Here is an 18,911-nt window from a genome sequence, read left to right as displayed (position 1 = left end):
GTGCTGAAATCCCATTAAGTATTATATAAAAAAGAAGCAAGCTATAACACTGACGAAGGAATATGTAATTCCGAAACATGTTTGTTTCAGGCTGCCTGAGAGTGCTGGTCTAGCTTCACTGCTTCTTTTTTATATTGTCTGCAACACGTCATGCAACACCTGTAGTAGCAGGAGATACCTTGATTCTTCTCTTAGGTTTATATTGTCGTGCAACACCCATAGTAGCAGGAGATACCTTGATTCTTCTTCGGTGTAAAGATTATCATAGCAGGTAAAGCACTCCTGTGGAAAGAATTATCACGATTAATTCTGTCCTGGGGTCTATTTTATTTTATTAGACAACTTCATTTAAAACATGCATGCATAAATCATATACATTAAAAACACAGGTTGTCAGGGAATTAAACTCGTTAAAGTCCTTAGAAAAACGTATTTCCATCGAGGTCCCTGTTGGCAGACATACAAAACCACATTGGAACAGAACTCGTATATAAAACACAAAGCATTAAACAATCAATAGCATTATGTACAAAATAACTTATAAACAATCAATACAAATGTATTTTAATCTCAAACTACCAACTCTATCTAATGATACAACATCCTACCATATATCACTATATGCTATATCCTCGTTCGAAAATATATCCTAAACTACACTAAAACCCTAAGCCCTACTCTACCTAGTAATTTAGACTACACTCTATTTTAATTTCTACAATAAAAGACCCTTTGCCCTACTCTACCTGGTGCATTACTACTCTCCTTTAAGCCATCTATTTACTCTTATCTTGAATCTTTGCATTAGATATGGTTTTTGGCTCTCCAGGTATGCTATTCCACAGTACTGCCGCAGTGTATAAAATGACCTCTTTTCCATTTCACTATTCAATTTAGCTGGCACCATGTCTGTGTTGCTCCCTCTTGTATAATGCGTGTGTGTATCCCTGACTCTGTTAAAATAGTTACTAAAATATATAGCCTTTATAGGGACTTCTCCATACTCAATCCTATGTACCTGACACAGCTGAATCTGTTTTTATTTTGTCTTCGGCTTTTAGCCACCCCAGGCTCTTGTAGTGTGTAGGCTCTAGGTGTGTACGAGCTGGTAGCCTTAAAATGCTCCTAACTAGTTTGTTTTGCTGATGTTTGACGTTTATTTTGAAGGACTTTGGGGACACTATTATACCAAGAGCAACATGTATAGTCATAATGGCACTGTATTAAAGCACCTGCGAGTGTTTTCAAGATCTCTTGATCCAGATATCTAGCTAGGAATCTACCTCTATTGTTAATCTTAGTAAGAACAGTCTGTGCCATGTTCTCTCCTGATGGGTCATTATCCAGGACACAGCCATGGTATTTTACTGACTTTCTCTAAGAATAGGTGTGTCATCGACCTCCACTCTGAAACCTGGGGATCTATCTAGCTTTGCCTTAGAACCGTATAGCCTCTGTCTTCCTATGTGCATGGACAGCTTGTTGTCCCCTAGCCATTCTCTAACCTTCTGAAGCTCAGTTGTCAGTTTGTTCTACCACACTTTTTTCTTTATGGGAAACGAGCAGCGCTGAGTCGTTGGTGTACAGAAAAATATCACAAGAGCAGGCAGCTTTTAGGTCATTAATGTAAAGAAGGAAGAATATTTAATTGGACCCAGGACACTTCCTTGTGGAACACCACATTATACTGTCCTTGTTTCTGAGAGTACTCCCCCCAACATCCACCTTCTGCTGTCTTCCCTCTATATAGGAGCTGACTCAATCTAAAGCTGCCTTGTTGAAACCTAGTGCTTTGAGCTTCCTAGACAAGATGGTGTGGTCCACTGTGTCAAATGCTTTCTCTTTTTTTTTTATCCACTTTTTCTCCCATTTTCTAATTTTCTCCCATCCCAATTTCGTATCATCCAATTCAACCCTCCCCTGTCTCGAACGCCGTTTCTTGCCTCCCACAAGCCGGCTGCAATGTGGACTAAGTCATACATGGCACGAGTCCCCTCCGATACTCGAGGTAACAGCAGTCGCATCTTTTCACCTGCACGGCGCAATCTTTCAGCGTCAGGGGTCTGCGCTTTGGAGGGGCGCCGCCCCCATCGCTTCCTGATTCTACTGCGCAGGCGCACCAACCGACCTGTAGGAGTCGCTGTCCACAACGCCCGATCCCTACCCATCAGTTTCCCACCCCCTAATACTGCCAATGTGTATTAGTACGGACGACCAGCTAAACTGAAAGCAATGTGGAGCGCTGGGCTCGAACAGGCGAACCCAGCGTCTCCAGTATTCGTGGAGAGCGCTTTGCCCACTGCACCACGTAGCCGCCCTTGTCAAATGCTTTCTCTAGGTCCAACATGACCATTCCACAGTATTTCTCTTCATCTACCTCTCTCCTGATGTAGTCTGTGAGATATAGCAGACAGGAGTCTGTAGAGTGACTTCCTGAAACCTGACTGAAACTGAAACATCAGATTGTGAGTAGAGATGTACCTGTCGATCTGTTCATATATAATATAAGCTTTTCTATTACTTTTGATACAACGCTCATTATTGAAACTGGCCTATAGTTTCCCTGTTCTAGCTTGTTTACTTTTTTTTTAAAGGGCTTAACTCTAGCCATCTTCATTTTGCTGGGGAATATTCCTGTTTCAATGGATGTATTGACTATGTGGGTAATACTAGGTGCAATAATCTCTGTCGCGTCCCTCAAGAACCTGGCCAGGGATCTCATCTAGTCCTGGCTCGCTGATAACAAACTATCATTACACCTGGGTAACAAACTATCATTACACCTGGGTAAAACAGAGTCCATTCTCTTTGGTTCAAATAACAAACTCAGCAAGACCGACGGCTTCTCAGTTACAGTGGGTGACAATATTGTCACAAGGAAAGATGAAATTACATACCTAGGTTCCATCCTAGAGGCAAATCTTTCCTGTGACAAAATGGCATCCAATGTAATAAAAAAAAGTCAACCAATGAACTAGATTCTTGTACCGGATCTCCTCTCTGGTAAACAAGAATACCCTGAAGACTCTGGCAGGAGCACTCATTCAAGGGTACTATGACTATGCTTGCACCTCATGGTACCAAAGCACCTCAAAGGCGCTAAAAACTAAATTACAGGGCGGCCGGGTGGCGCAGCGGTCTAAGCGTCTGCCCACCACCACAGAGACAGTGGGATCGAATCCAGCTGTGGTGCCTCCGGGTTGGCCGAACATCCATACTAACACAATTGGCAGTGTTAGAGGGTGGGAAAAAACCAGCGAGGGTGGGTCCTGGTCGTTGTAAAACAGCGACTCCTACAGATCGGTTGGGGCGCCTGCACAGCGAGGTCGGATCCTGGGGGAGGTAGTGTCCTCCACACGTTACACTCCCCCAGTGAGAGTCCGCGCTGCCAGGTGAAAATAAGTGGGGATTGGCTACACATGTGTCGGAGGAAGCATGTGATAGTCTCCGGTCTCCGCCCTCCCAGACCGACGGTAGGGGGCAGAGCACGCAACGACCAGGTAGGGGATTGGGAATTGGCATAACGACAACATTGGGATGGGAGAAAAACGGAAAAAAGGGGGGGGGAAGAGAAACCAAAAAAATAAATACAAACATCACAAAACAAGGTGGCTGGGTGGCGCAGCGGACATTGCGCTCGTCACCAACTCAAGAGACACCGGGTTCGACTCCGGCTGTTGGCGTTGCCTCCGGCTTGGGCCAGTCGTCATACTAACTCAATTGGCAGAGTTAGCGGGTGGAAGTCGATGGGTGGTAATCTGGACGTTGTGGACAGCGACTCCTACAGGTCGGTTGGGGACGCCTGCACAGCAGAGACAGGAAATGGCGGCGGTAGTGTGAGCCTCCCACACGTTACACCTCGCCAATGAGAGTCCGCGCTGGCAGGTGAAAAGATGCGACAGGCTGCCTCCTCGTGTATCGGAGGGGACACGTGATGCAAGGCTTCTATCCTCCCTACAACCGGCAAGTGGGGGGCATATGCGAGCAACGTTCAAGACAGGGGAGGGGAGAATTGGCACAGAGGGTAATTGGGATGGGAGAAAAATTGAGAGGAGAAAAAAAACATCACAAAACAAACTGGTCAGACTACTGCTTGACCTTACTCCTAGAACCCACCTCACCCCTGCCCACTTTGACAACCTAGGATGGCTTAGAGTAGACAACAGAGTACAGCAATAATCAATCAATAATGGGCCGGCCTGGTCTACAAGATACACTACACGACTAAGGTACCCATGTACATGTCAAAATACGTCCCAAAGGTCAGTGAATACCACGACCACAACACCAGAGGGAGTTCCACAAATCATGTGAAACCCAGATTTGTGGATGTTTAAATGTTCCCAGGGCTTTGTGGAGACTGAGATGGCATTTTATTATTTGCACGCTATTGAAGTGAAGTAGTAGCCAGCTAAGCTAGGATATCCACTGTGTATGTAAGGTACTATGGCTTGTAGTGGTGGGCTGGCAATAAATGTGAAAAACCTCGAGTGCGTGCCTGGACTTGTTTCCCTATTTTTTATGTATAGTATCAGAGGTTACAGCACCCAGTGTCAAGTCTAGTGAGGTGAGCACGTTCTACAACTTTTCACTTGTAGTGGTGGGGGAAAATATCGATACTGTATTGATACAAGGACGCCAAGTATCGATATTTTATTATGCACATCTTTTTTTAATATTTTTTTATTTTTATAAGGAAGTTGCATTGTTCATTTCAATACCTGTAATACTACAGTAGTCCACACACACACTGTGTGCATTCAGTTGGAATATGACTGTAATACAAACGGTTCAGTTTGTCAGGTACATGCAACACGGATTACAGTGTTGACATCTGTCTGCTTGAGAAAATCCCATTTGCTGCAATAAAAATGATTGAAGTGAGATGAACAGACTGAAAACTTTATTTTATTAGATGAAACATGTTGACAAAGTTTTACTTTGCAATACTCAGCATATCGCAATATATTTTGTATCGCAATACTATCGTATCGTGACTTAACCTGATAAGCTCTAAGCCGTATTTCGGCTAAAGGTACATGCCTAAGTAAATGGAAGATTGCTCCACTTCTGCAAGGTCAATTTGCATGTTCTTGGTATCTAGGAACATCTAGGGACCTGGTGGGGGTATGTATTTCCAGTGTCAGAAATATTGTGTCTGTTACTAGGCTTGAGTAAATTGTAATGAAGAAAAGGAGAATATAAATTATGATTTATGATTTTTGCATCTTTGATCAAAAATGTATACAGGTAGGAGAAAATGCTCACTGAGCTCATTCACCACCTTATTGAGATCATGTGTACAAAAAATCTTAAGCAAATGAACCGCGGGAAGATGATTAAACGGAAGGATTTGTAGATGCAGTAATTAATTATAATCTATTTTAATTATAAATTCATATTTGACCTTGACCTTATTATGGCCAAATCATACATCTATGGATAGGGAAAATGCTCCTCTTTCCAATGGCAGGGTTGAATCTGGATTTAGTCATTTCCTTGCGGATTTTACGATAATTAGCATTTTCCGATCAATTTTTATTTCCGATAAATCTTATAAAACATCGGTAAAAATGAAAATATACACTTTGACTACTGTTTTTGATAGGGTTATGGTCTTTACTCTTGGCTACAAAAAAAATATTTAAAAACATTGACCTCTTAACACATTGGGCGCCAATAACGTCGTACAACGTGTTTTAAGGTCATACTAATTCTGCCATTCCACGGCGTACAACGTTATTGAGATCACATTTCATTTTTTCGCCATGGTATTCATAATTCCCTCACCCAGCCTCGGCTGATACAGTGGGAGCCTGCACAACTATGCAACGCTTCAATACTGCCGCCTGGTGGATGATCGGCGAGTTACAACCGGAATTGTATCTCTGGTGATCTCCGTGCATCTGGGAAATGCGTCCGGCATTCACATATTGTTGCGGGACTCTAGACACACATCCGTGTATATGGATCGCTGCCATAACTCAATAATCGATATGATTTGGGCGTTTATTATTATTATACAAACCGGAAATGGATCTAGTCGATCCACGTCAAATAAGTGGGATCTTTTTCCTCCAGTCTCATCGGCGAAAGGTAAGAGGACGCTGACGTAATTTTCTTTTCTTTTTTAAACTTCTTCATTTTTTTAGCGTTTATCGCTTTTCCTGGTCAAGCATGACCGTCAGATGCAGGGTGAAACGGGAGAGAAAGCAGGGGAAGACATTTGGCAAATGACGGCGGGTCCGGGAATCGAACTCTGAGTCAACCGATCCGTGACGCAGCACGGTACTCCGCAACGCAGCGCGGTACATGGTGTGCTACTGGAGCACCCTCTGACGTCATTTTCAGCGTGATTGTTTATTATTATTAACTGCTCTGATTAGGCCTGCCGCGATAAGCAATAAATCGATTAATTGCCGCGATAATTAAAATGAATGCAATGATTTTGACGGGCGCGATTAATTGCTATTTGCGCGTTTGTTTTAATGAGGCGGACCCAGTGCCCCTTGTCAGTCACTGTCCGTGTTGGGAGGCGGGCCGCTGGCTTTACTACAGAGCACAGCACAGGAGCTCCGTGGGGCTAACGTTACCCCTCATTGTGTCTATTCTACTAGCATTAACGTTACTCATACAAACAGAGTAAACACAGTTTTCAATCAATCAATCAATAACAACATTAACGAGACCCTCGTTGTGTCTATTCTGCTAACGCTAACGTTACCTCTCATTGTGTCTATTCTACAAGCGTTAACGTTAGCTGTAACGTTACCAGTCGCGTCTATTTGCTAACGTTAGCATTAGGTAATAACCGGTTTAAAATGGATGGTGATTACCTCACGTTGTGTCTATTCTACTAGCATTAACGTTACTCATACAAACAATCAATAGCGAGTTATATTGATCACGCTATGTACGATAGCCATGCTAAAACGCTAGCACAACTTTAGCACCTAACCTAACAACAAGCCTTAACAAGTCAGCGATCTTTTTGCGAGACTAAACTCTCCGCTCGGTGGCAAATTGTGTTGATGTCGGTTTTGTTTAATCAATAAATGAGGCAGAATACACAGTGACTGTATCCTTTGTTTATTGCACTTGTGCCTGCTGCAAACATAATGCTTATGAAATCCTAGAGACGCGTCTCTATTCTGACCAATCAGTGGTCTGCAGTGTTTCACGTGACTTTTCTGGTACCCAAAGTACCTGATAATCGCAACAATACTTCCGGTCCGGTCGGTGGGCTTCAAAATAAAAGTCTAAAACACCGGAAAAGACGGAGCGGTGGGCTTCAAAATAAAAGTTTTGGGAAATAAATTTCTCCAAAAAAAAAAAATTCTCTAACCGGTCGCAATAATATCGCTTATCGCGATATTTTCGGGGGCAATTAATCGCCCAGCAAAATGTGTTATCGTGGCAGGCCTAGCTCTGATCAATATCACCCATACTACATAAAGCATTTACTGACTATCACAGAATTATAAACGACCCCCCCCCCCCCCCCCTGTTCATCCGCGCATGATGAGTCATAACGTTTAGGATCATGTACAGTTGAAATAGTGTGTATCGGCAACAAACGGCAGTTGATAATCTATATGCGTTTATGCCTATAACTCACGTTCTAGGAATTACTGCAGAAAACAATAAACATATTTATATTCTAGACGGTATTTTTGTATGAATCTATGAATGAAAAAGTATAAGGTTCCTACATCCTGAACGATAGATAATCGATGTTGAATGGGCCATAGTAATGTCAATTTAGCAATACAATTTAAAAAGTTATAGCCCTGCAAAGAAGGTGAACATCTCCATAGGCTTAGAGTGGTGGCAGAGAGTGGTATGAGACGGGCAAACTCCGTGGCAGTTAATGTGTTAACATCCAAGGGCCCACATGTGGACGATTCTTTGCCGACCTCTAGTGGCTCGGGTGTGCATTTCTTTTAATACAATATATAGATAGAATTAAAGCCCTATTTGTTGCCTGTCGATTGCCCTTTCAGGTGACAAAAACCTGTTCAGCGGTTCTCGAGTTACAATGCCGATATGTGAGTCGTGCCCCAAGTATGCAAAAGTACACATTACCACCCCCCACTCCCGGGGCTCTAGCTCTGTCAATCATTTGGCGAGCTCGAAAATCTTTGCACAGGGTTGTAGCCAATGAGTGTGGCTTTCCAATGATACCCCATGATATGATAATTGGGGATCTAATACGGTCTCTATTGATCGATTTATGATCAAGAAAAGCAGGGTACCCCTATAGGGGGACCTTAAGGCTTAACAGGTTGTATCGTGATAATGTCGTATCGTGAGGCCTCTGGTGATTCCCACCTCTAATGGCTTGCTCTCTGCACTTTCATGTGTAACTTGGCTGACGATGTGTCGAGGGTTGCTGTGGTAAAAGTTATGAATAGAAATTAAGTGTGACTTGTGTAATATCACAATCTCCCTGTGGAGGCATATCATAATGAGATTTTAACCAGTGACAATCTAATGATGCCATGTCACCCACCCCTACCAGCTGCTCATCCTCCCTCTCTTTCATTCCTTTCTGTAGGTTTGCCTACAAAGACGAGTATGAGAAGTTCAAGCTTTTTATGACCATAATCCTGATGTTTGGGGCCATAACCTGCCTCTTCTTGCTCAATTATCGGTGAGTTCAAGTTATTTTATTTGTCAAATACACAACAATACAGGGGCATTGCAGGTAATGACATTTTTGTGTTTCGAGCTCAGACTCAACAGTGCACAATTTAGAAACTACGATGAATACAGGAATGGTAACAATAAGTAGTAGTAGTAAGATGAAAAAATATATATAAAATGAGGTATGGTAACAAAGTGTCTTGCGTATAGTGTTTGTGCACGTTAAGGTGCAGTTTGTGTGTGTCCAATAAGGCTGTCCCCGAAGCCTGTTTTTGGGATTCGAACTTCGTCAGGGTTTTTTGAACGGACGTTCGAACCTTCGTTTTTAATTAAAAAAAATTCACTAAGCGTCTACCACCACAGAGACAGTGGGATCGAATCCAGCCGGGTTGGCCGACCGTCCATACTAACACAATTGGCAGTGTTAGCGGGTGGGAAACCCGGCGAGGTTGGGTCCTGGTCGTTGTAAACGGCGACTCTATAGTTCGGTCGGGGCGCCTGCACAGCAAGGGAAGGATCTGGGAGAGGTAGTGTGACCTTCCGTGTGACCTTAAAGGGTCACACGACTGGTTTAAACCCTGCACAGAGTGAAGTCATATGCATGTAGTACAATGCCAAAGCAGTAGGTGGCGATGTTGTTCAGACATGAAGGCCATTTCAACCAATCAGAAAAGGTTGAACGCTCACTACACTTCCTGCTTAAAAACAACAAAGTCACCATCTTTAAATACCTCGCGTTAGCCATTTAGCCAACGTAGCATTTATTTTTCAGCAAAGAGAGTGCAATAAGCAAAACGGATACATTCACTGTGTTCTGCCTCCTCATTTGTTGATGAAACAAAACCAACGTCAACACAATTTACCACCAAGAGCGGATAGTTTAGTCTCACAAAAAGATCTCCGGTGTTAGCTACATGCTAATGTAAATGGCATTCTCCATGTAGTTAGCATCGAGGCTAGCTGAGGCTAGCATCAGCGATTTTGTTAGCTTACATGCTAATATAATAATGTGGTAACGTTAACGCTAGTAGAATGAATGGATGCAAACGTTATTTAACACATTGCAGAATGGGTACAATACGGCTCAATACAAACAATTGTTAAGGGGATGCAGTCTGGACTGGGTTCCTTATAACAATAACTTGACAACACATGAGTTTAGCTGCAGCTACAGGTTTACTCTGGTCAGGTCAGGAATGCGACAACAGACATCATCAGTCGATCACAACACTCTTCAACACAGAAGAACAAAAGTTTGTTACAATCATTTTCATATAACACTACTTGGGACAGCTCTGCTGTAAACACTGGGAATAACCTCGGTTGCTATGCCCACACGCACCCACTGAAACCGGGATGTGTGCAAAGCTTCACCCTGGACTCCGGTTGTGTGTAGCAAAACCCCGGTTGTGTGTGGGCGAACAGTGCAACTGCGCACATACAATCACGGTTACATTAAACCCAGCGCTCGTGTAGACAGCCCCTGAGAGTCCGCGCTGCCAGGTGAAAAGAATCGGTGGGCTGGGTACACATGTGTCGGAGGAAGCATGTGATAGTCTCCACCCTCCCGGAACGATGGTAGGGGGTAGAGTGCGCAACGACCAGGAAGGGGATCCGGAATTGGCATAACGACTAACATTGGGATGGGAGAAAAAAAAGAAAAAGAAAATATCATTAAAAATAAAATAAAACATTATATATTTCTATAATTTAAATTTTTTTTAATACATATCCTCAAACTAAATCCTCAATTTGAATAGTGATTCATCTGATTAAATGAGTTTTTTCATTTTATTAAATCAACTTTCCAGACTCAGCCCAGGGAGAAGCCCCAGCCCAACTAAATCAATTAAATCAACTTTCTTTAATGAATATAACTCATCAGTTTTAATACTATAATATTAGTGTAGCCTAATCTTTATCTGCAACTGTGAAGAAAAACCCCATTGGTTTAAACAGAATGAATAGCGAAAAGAATTATTTTCTTTATTATTAAACATTTATAATTCGAATGTTGATTTAGAATTCGAAGGCCAACGTAACGAACGAAGGTTCGAACGTTTGGGCTCAGCCCTAGTGTCTAATAACAATAAGTAGTAATATGATAAGATACAATAACATATAAATATAAAATATTTTTTTCATTGACTATTCTGATATATTATGGGTCCTAATGATTGGACATGCAGTGACTGGCTGATCAAGGTGTGTATGCAGCGTTTATGTCACATGGTAATGCTTGTGTTGTGTTCAGTGTGACAGATGAGCTCTTCAACTTCCTGTTGGTGTGGTACTACTGTACTCTGACCATCCGAGAGAGCATTCTGATGAGCAATGGCTCCAGGTGAGTGTCGCAACACCTACAGTATTACAATGCCCTATGAGAAACCAGCTAGCCTAGCTGTCGGGCCAAAAACACTTCTCCCTGAGCTTTAAGCTAGGCGAGTGGTCCGTATGTGCTTCCATTAATTTGTGCTAAGCTAGGCTAGCTGGCAGCCGGATAGTTTTCTACTAAACTCACAAAGAGGAAATTGTTATCTATATTTTTGTCTGACTCTGGAGAAGACGGTAAGTGCATTTCCAATAATGTTGTTGTGTTCCTTTTCACATTGAGTGCCACGCCCCTTCCGGGAAGTGACCTGGCCTTGCCGTCCATTAACCCCATGTAAACGTAGTTGTAGTTTGTAGAGCTAAACCTATATTTTATAGTATAGCTATGGGTCTAATAACACCGTTGAGTCTCAGTGAGTTGCTTCTGGTCAACGTGCAAAAAACAGATTCTTTTTTCATCCGGACATTTCCGTTTTATACCGTTTTGAATATGAATACAGTTTGGTTGCTTCTGAGTAATTCCAGGGAAAAGACGTGAGAACAGCGTTTTTATGCAATTCAATAAACACGTCATTTTTCACCTGATTATCGGATCTTCCTGAAATCAACGCTTGATTAGTGTGGGTGACCTGGCGAAGCCAGGTTGCCACCCACACTATTAGAATCTATACTATTTTTATTCTTTATTCTTTATTCCACAGATTTTGCAAACACAACTCCTGCCAGAGCGTTTGCGCCCCATACACGTGAAAGTTATCAAAGCGACCGGCTTGACTATGGCAACAGCGCTATTGCTTTTCGGAAAGTTTCACTGCACCGTTTGGCTACGAATCGACTTTAAACGGGAAAGTTTCGGTCCCATTGGAAATGCATTGCAAGTTAAGAGTGGAGGAGCTCAAATAATTTTTTTTTTGAATTGAATTCATTTCTATCTCAACTGATGACCATTTGTTTGAAGGTTCTCCTCCCCATAGACACCAATGTGTTCGCACTCTAAAAATACGATGATTTTTGAGCTTTTCCCCCCTTCTGTTCCGATCACCACCAAGGCCACAATTGTCGACGGAATGCCACAATATTGCACACAACCCTTCACCTACTCCTTGAAGTGCTCATGTGCGCTTCACAACGCTTCATCTCTTATCGTTTGCTTTTAATCATCGTGACAATGCAGGCATGCGTCTGCCCTCATTGAAATGCATTGTATGGAAAGTGCAAGTCATTCGTGCCTAATTAGGTAACAGGTATGTGGCTCATGGCCCATGGCTCTAATTAGGTAACAGGTGTGTGGCTCATGGCCCATGGCTACAGCTGACCTGCCAATGACCTCTCATGGACTTAACCTAGGGCTGGGCGATATGGCCAAAAACGTTATCGCGATAAAATTATTTTCATATAACTCGATATCGATAATTATCGTCGATATAATGTCTGTCAAGTTTAATGAACTTCTTATGCCCGGCGGCGAATGTCCGGCGGCGAATGTCCCGAGAGTCGAGTTGATGTCGTCATCAGTCCGCGCACGTTAGCAGTTAGCCGACAAGCGGAGTATCTCAGGACAATGTACTAAATATGACCCTAAAACACTCTCTTCCGCCCAATACATTGCAACGACGTCCACTGTATACCCCACACTACTATAAACGTGGCCTCAGAATTCACACCACACACCCACTCGGCACGTAAATATATAAAATAGCGCCGTGCAAGCTAAATAGCCTAGCCAGCCTTGTTGTTGAGTCCTACCTCCGGTTCTCCTTCCGGGTCTTCTTCCGCTGTCGGCCATCTCCTTCACTGATTGGTTGTTAGTGCGTGTGCTCATATCCAAGCTTGGAAAATCGATATATCGAAACTTTGCGACCACGTTTCATGTTTATTTCGAGGAAATAATTTATTGCGATAGTTATCGTTATCGTTTTATCGCCCAGCCCTAAGTCTTAACTCTTAACACTTTGATTGCCTAAGGCTAAATTCATGATATACCATCCGTTGCCAGCTCTATTTAACATGGATAAGTTCCCCTTCTTTGCAGAGCTATAACTTTTTAAATTCTATTGCCAGATTGCCATTATTAGGGCCCATTCAAGGTCCTATATGTATTGTTCATTGTGTAGCAACGTTAAACTTTTTCATTCACATATTCATAGTAAAATATGGTCTAAAGTATAAGTATGTTTTCATCTCTTTCTGCAGCTTTCTCCAGAACGTGATTTATAGCCCCAAATGCATTATATTGATGATGAAATACAGTTTGGTAGGAATCTGTGCGAGATAAAAAATTTCAATTGGACGTACTTCTAGAAGTTTCTACGTATCATCTGATGATGACCGGATGGGCGGGGGATCGTTTATAATTCCGTGGGCAGCGTTATATCATTCATCTAGTGTGGGTGATATGATCATCAGAGCAGTTTATATCGAACACGTTCAAAAATAACGCTGAATCTTACCGTATCTTCCTCGCGCCGTTGGGCGATGAGCGTGGAACAGACATTTTCCTATTATGGGATATAGAAATATCGGGTCCATTTCCAGCTTGTATAATAGTATATACGTCCAAATCATGTTGTTTATCGAGTTATTCGCAACGGATCACTATGTATTGTGACGAGCTAGAGTGCCGGAACCTATAGCGAGTGCCCGGAAGTAATATGGGCGAACAGCACATCGTCCATGTAACATCCTCTTTGGCGATTGCGCCGATCGGCCACCAGATGGCGCTCTTGAGCCGCTAGAGGGTTCTGTGGGGCTTTTTGGTGGGTCTCAGGCCAGCGGATGGGAAATATGAATCCGATCACAGATTTTTGAAATATTGATATCAAAGACGAGTTACGGCGTCTTCGGCAACTTGAGCATGGCGGGGAAGGACGCCTAAAAGCGTCTTCCGGCAATCAAAGTGTTAATCGCCCCTCTGTGTAGCAGTACTGAATTGCTTGACAGCGCCCTCTGTCTTGCAGGTTGTGTCATTGTACTCAGTAGGGATGTGCTCTTTCATTGGTCTATGTTGACCCATTGGACTCGGTAGGGATATCCTTTCATTGGTCGATGTTGACCACTCCCCCGATCCTTAGACCACGCCCCCTTAGGCCACACCCCCTCAGTGTATCTCTTGAACCGTTTGTCGTAGAGACTTGCGGGTTGTGCCATTGGACTCAGTAGGGATATCCTCTTTCATTGGTCGATGTTGACCACTCCCCCGATCCTTAGACCACGCCCCCTTAGGCCACACACCCTTAGTGTATCTGTTGAACCGTTTGTCGTAGAGACTTGCGGGTTGTGCCATTGGACTCGGTAGGGATATTTCAAAAACTCGGAAAAGTCCGAAAAAAAATTTAAACTCGGAAAAGTCTGAAAAATTCAAAAAAACGAGGAAAAGTCCGGAAATTTTCAAAAACTCTGAAAAGTCCGAAAAATGTAAAACTCTGAGAAGTCTGAAACTGAAAAGTCAGAAATTTCAAAAACTCGGAAAAGTCCGAAAAATTTCAAAAACTCGGAAAAGTCTGAGTCGTCATTTTAATACGTTTGTCATAGAGACTCGCGAGAGACCCTCTCCCGTTGGCCGGCGGTGCACACCCACACTTTCACAATTTCCCCCGTGCGGAATTGTCTAGTTATCATTATTATCCTTCCTCGTGAATACATGGAATGTGCCCTGGAGCGCGGCGCCCCCCCCCCCCCCCCCCCCCCCGCTGCAACCCAACGGAAGACAGCCACACACATAAAACACAGATGGCTTCAATCGCGGTAGAAATAAATATCAGATCAACGCAAGCTTTCATATAGTGTCCTTACCTGGTATCTGATGTAATGCAAAAAAAAAATCCAATTTCTGATCGCCATTCCAGTTATCCACAGCGATCCTGTCTCCGACGTTGTTGGGCATTGCACTTCAACGGGCGGGCGGGGTCAGTAGTCCAAACCATCCCTACAAGCGTGTGTTTTGCCGGAGTGTTTAGGACACGCCCCCACGCCGCAGCTCTGTAGAGAAAAGAAACTAACCCGTTTATAATGGGGTGCAATAATGGCTGAAGGCGTTAGAGGGCGGTATAAGACGGTCTGCCAGCTCAGACACACTCAGAACAGTATGCACAAGGTGCCCCGCTGAATTATGAATGGCAATAGCGATCAAAAGAAATACCGTGAGAAAAACGTAGATCTAAGTTTCTGTGACGTAGCCGGCACTCAACGGTTGGGCGACAGAAACGTAGTTCTATGTTAACGGCACCCAACGTGTTAAGAACTGTATTAACTCGTCAGAGTCCCAACACAGTGCTTATTTTCTGTTTGCCCATACTGGGGCATGGAGATGTCTCATTCTGTTGACTGCTGGGTTAACCGTTAACCCAGAGTACCAATTTGTCTTAACTGATCCTATCAGTGAAACGGTTAAGTGCCCTATTTCGTAATGACGTGACCATGTAAACCAGTGTTTCGCTGGTGGGTCGCGGGGCAATTTTGAGTGGGTCGCGGATGTGTGTGTACATTTTTTTTGCACTACCTATCTTTGAAAGTGGCTTCTCAGCTCTGGTCCAGCTGAAGACAAAGCAGATAAACATATTGGACATTGAGCATGACCTCAGAGTTGCTTTGTCTACCATTACCCCAGACTTTGAGACTCTTGTCAGGAGCAAACAACATCCCCAGTTATTCCATTAGTTCCCTGTGATGTTAAGCTAAGAAGTCTGCTAAGAAGCATATATTATTTATTATTATTATTTTATTTCATTGTGTTTTTATCCCTAGTTGCAAGACTGCATCTGTCACAAGTAGCAAGAACAAATACAAGTGGGGAAAGGGGGCCAACCCTCCCTGGTCCCTCACTGTTCTTTCGGGTAATGACCTTTTTGTGTTTAAAAAAAATGGTGCACAATTAAACGACAATGAATACATGAATGGTAACAATAAGTAGTAGTAGAAGATTAAAATACAATCAAATATAAAATGAGGTAAGATCAAATAAAATGGTAAATTATTTACAGAAATTGTCTTGCGTATAAGTGTGTGCATATTAACACTTTGAGTGCCAACGACGAGATTTCTCGTTAGTTCATGCCAACCGTTCAGTGCCAACGACGAGAGATCTTGTTTTTTTTTATTATTAGCGATTTCCATTCATATTTCATCAATCTAGCCTCACGTTACCACTGGAACTCTCTCTGAACTCCATTGGGAAAATACCGCCCCCTATCGTCTCTCCGGATGGTTCTGCACCCCATTGGATTGAATGAAACGCATGAAAAAGAAAATTCCTGCTTCCACATTTTACTTCTCAGGCATGTAACTCGAGCCGATCAGATTCATTGTGGACCATCAGAACAGCGTGGAATCGGTGTTTCGACCACCCAGTGTTGGATCAATAAACGCGATCGATATTTGGAATGGCGATCAGGAATTGGAATAATCTTTTTGGAGAACATCTGATCTGAGGTAAGGAATCTATTTGACCAGTCTTGGGATAATCAGAGCTTTTTTCACAGATATCAACATGGGCCCTGTGTGTGTGTGTGTGTGTGTGTGTGCTGATCAGGAAATGGATAATCGATTTTTCAGCCCGCTTCTATAGCGTGCATAAGTACACGTATACTATCGATAATCTAGCATTTATTTTCATAAATAGGCCGAAAAATGACAGTTTTGTGTGTATTCCACTAAAGGGCGATTATCACAGAATCTTTATATTTTCCTGAAACTTTCAAAAAACGAGTTTTTCAAAATGGTATAAAATGGAAATGAACCGATTATTAAAAATAAAATAAAAATAAATATCCGTTTCGACAATGTTGACTGCAAACAAGTCATTGATAAGCGACGGCCATATTATACACATAGCCATAATTTAAGATATAGTTTATGCGTTCGCAAATATGAGCGCTCTATCATTGAAGTTGGCACGCAACAGGGTTCCGGGGCACCGCATGGCTGGCACAGAAAGTGTTAATGTAGGGGGATCTAAGGGAGTTGGTCATCACTGAGGCCAGAGCGGACAGATAAGCTTGTTTTATACGTAGAACAAACTTCTCAGGAATGACTTGGCGAGTACCTCTGCTTGTTAACACTTTCAGTGCCAAAAACGAGTCGATATTTTTATTCATTATCCACCCAGGGAGCCTGTTGTTACCATAGGGAATGAGTCTGAGGTCTCCAAATACCGTGCAATACCGGTCGCATCCAGCTAGATGGCGGTATTGATCACCCTTTGAAACCTTGTATCTTGGCCTGTGCGTCGATCTAATGGGTCCGGGTCGTTTTTCTTTTTGCTCAAGCTGAGCGGTTATAACGGTCGGATTGAGAAGAATCAAATGCTCCTGACGCATGATGTGTGGTGGATTATGTTGGCTCCACGATGGACATCAATACTTGGAATCGCGATAAAATAATTGGAATATCTTTTTGGGGTACATCCTAGTCAAGGTAAGGGCTATATGATATCAATCTTGCGTTGATCCAAGCATGTCTTCATATCGATCCGAATGTGTGTCTGTAACGTTAGTCCACAACGTATGCCGTTGGTGGCGATCAAAGCATAAAAAAAACTAGCGTTGGCCTTGCTACAGAGGGCCGCGTCTAATGGCTGGCACTGAAAGTGTTAAGGGACAGACTACAGAGTTGTTTTTAGAAAACAAAGTTCTTGACAAACCGGTCTGCTCTGGCGATATAATTGATGAGAGAACCTTTTCTTTGATATGACCATTTGATTATATTTCAGTGATTAGATTATTTAGAGTATTAATTCCAGAAGCTAAATATACAGATTGACCTTGTTTCAGATTAATTAATTAAATTAATTAGTCAATCTTCTCTGCTTCATATTCTGGTTCAGTATTAATTAACATTTTCCATTTCAGGATCAAAGGCTGGTGGGTGTCTCATCATTATGTGTCTACCTTTCTGTCAGGAGTTATGCTTACCTGGTGAGTGACTTTATGATATTGATGTCACTTTGTTCCAGAAAGTACATTTAATTAAAAAGAGATGGTTCAGGTTTTTGCTATGCTTGTTTGATTCATTAGAAAATTCATCCATGAAGTTAGTGTTCAGCTCCATTGTCTTGCAAAGGCAAATACCTTTTACCTCTAATATATCAGTAACTGAGTCACTGGTGGACGTGCATGGTGATTCAGAGAAGGTTAAAGAAATGTATTTAAAAAAAAAAAAAAAAAAAGAAAAAAAAAAAACACTAAACTTCTCTTTACTTGTTTATAAACATTGTTTTGTATATGAATAATTTTCTGAGCTGCCGTTGTCTTGTACCTGTTTGTGTGGTCCCCCAGGCCAGAGGGGCCCATGTATCAGAGGTTTAGGAATCAGTTCCTGGCCTTCTCCATCTACCAGAGTAAGAGTTTATGGCTTCGTTTTTTTTCCCTTCCTTTTTAATTTTAATTTAAAAAAATTTAAGTAGCCCTAATGCTCCGTCCATGATCTCACTTGGTTGTTCTATAACATGTATCTGCTAACATTAACCTGTGAGAGGGATTATCAGCCCCTTGAGCTCCCAGTGGAGCTGCTCAGTGGCCAACAGTGTCAGGCTTGCTGAGCACACATCTAACTATAAAGGGAGGAATCTATGTGTGTCTTTCGTATACCTCAAGAACCGTTCATCTGACGATTGACTTCACGCTAGGCGGGTGTATTGCTGAGGACCATGGGGAGTGCAGTGCCGAATTTGGGGCCATTTGGCCATTGATGCCGCTATAACAACAGATTTTACACATATCTCGTGAACCTGTCATCCGATCGACATCCCACTTGGTGGGTGTATTGCTAAGCACCCAAGGGAGTACTGTGTTGAGTGTGAAGTTGGTCGGATGAGCCGTTCTCTAGAACGCTACAAGCAGCCATACCATGGGTCTCTGCAACACTACAAGCAGCCATACCACGGGTCTCCACAACACTACAAGCAGCCATACCACAGGTCTCTGCAACACTACAAGCAG

At 42.7% G+C, this 18,911-nt stretch overlaps 1 protein-coding gene across 2 annotated transcripts in view; it reads left to right on the top strand.

The window, feature by feature from the left end:
• The window catches only part of tmem120b (transmembrane protein 120B), a 48,146-nt gene that overhangs the window by 12,652 nt on the left and 16,583 nt on the right, over nucleotides 1-18,911 (top strand). Inside the window, exons 5-8 of one of the 2 annotated variants that reach the window (XM_084324301.1) lie at nucleotides 8,558-8,653; nucleotides 10,901-10,990; nucleotides 17,823-17,888; nucleotides 18,249-18,310. In XM_084324301.1, coding sequence (XP_084180427.1) covers nucleotides 8,558-8,653; nucleotides 10,901-10,990; nucleotides 17,823-17,888; nucleotides 18,249-18,310 — 314 coding nt within the window. The remainder of the gene's footprint in view (nucleotides 1-8,557; nucleotides 8,654-10,900; nucleotides 10,991-17,822; nucleotides 17,889-18,248; nucleotides 18,311-18,911) is intronic. The other variant, XM_084324302.1, reaches the window with a different exon arrangement.

The sequence above is a fragment of the Notolepis coatsorum genome (genome assembly GCF_963971535.1).
Source record: "Notolepis coatsorum genome assembly, chromosome: 11".
Taxonomy (NCBI): domain Eukaryota; kingdom Metazoa; phylum Chordata; class Actinopteri; order Aulopiformes; family Paralepididae; genus Notolepis; species Notolepis coatsorum.
This window is presented reverse-complemented; position numbering and strand designations above follow the sequence as displayed.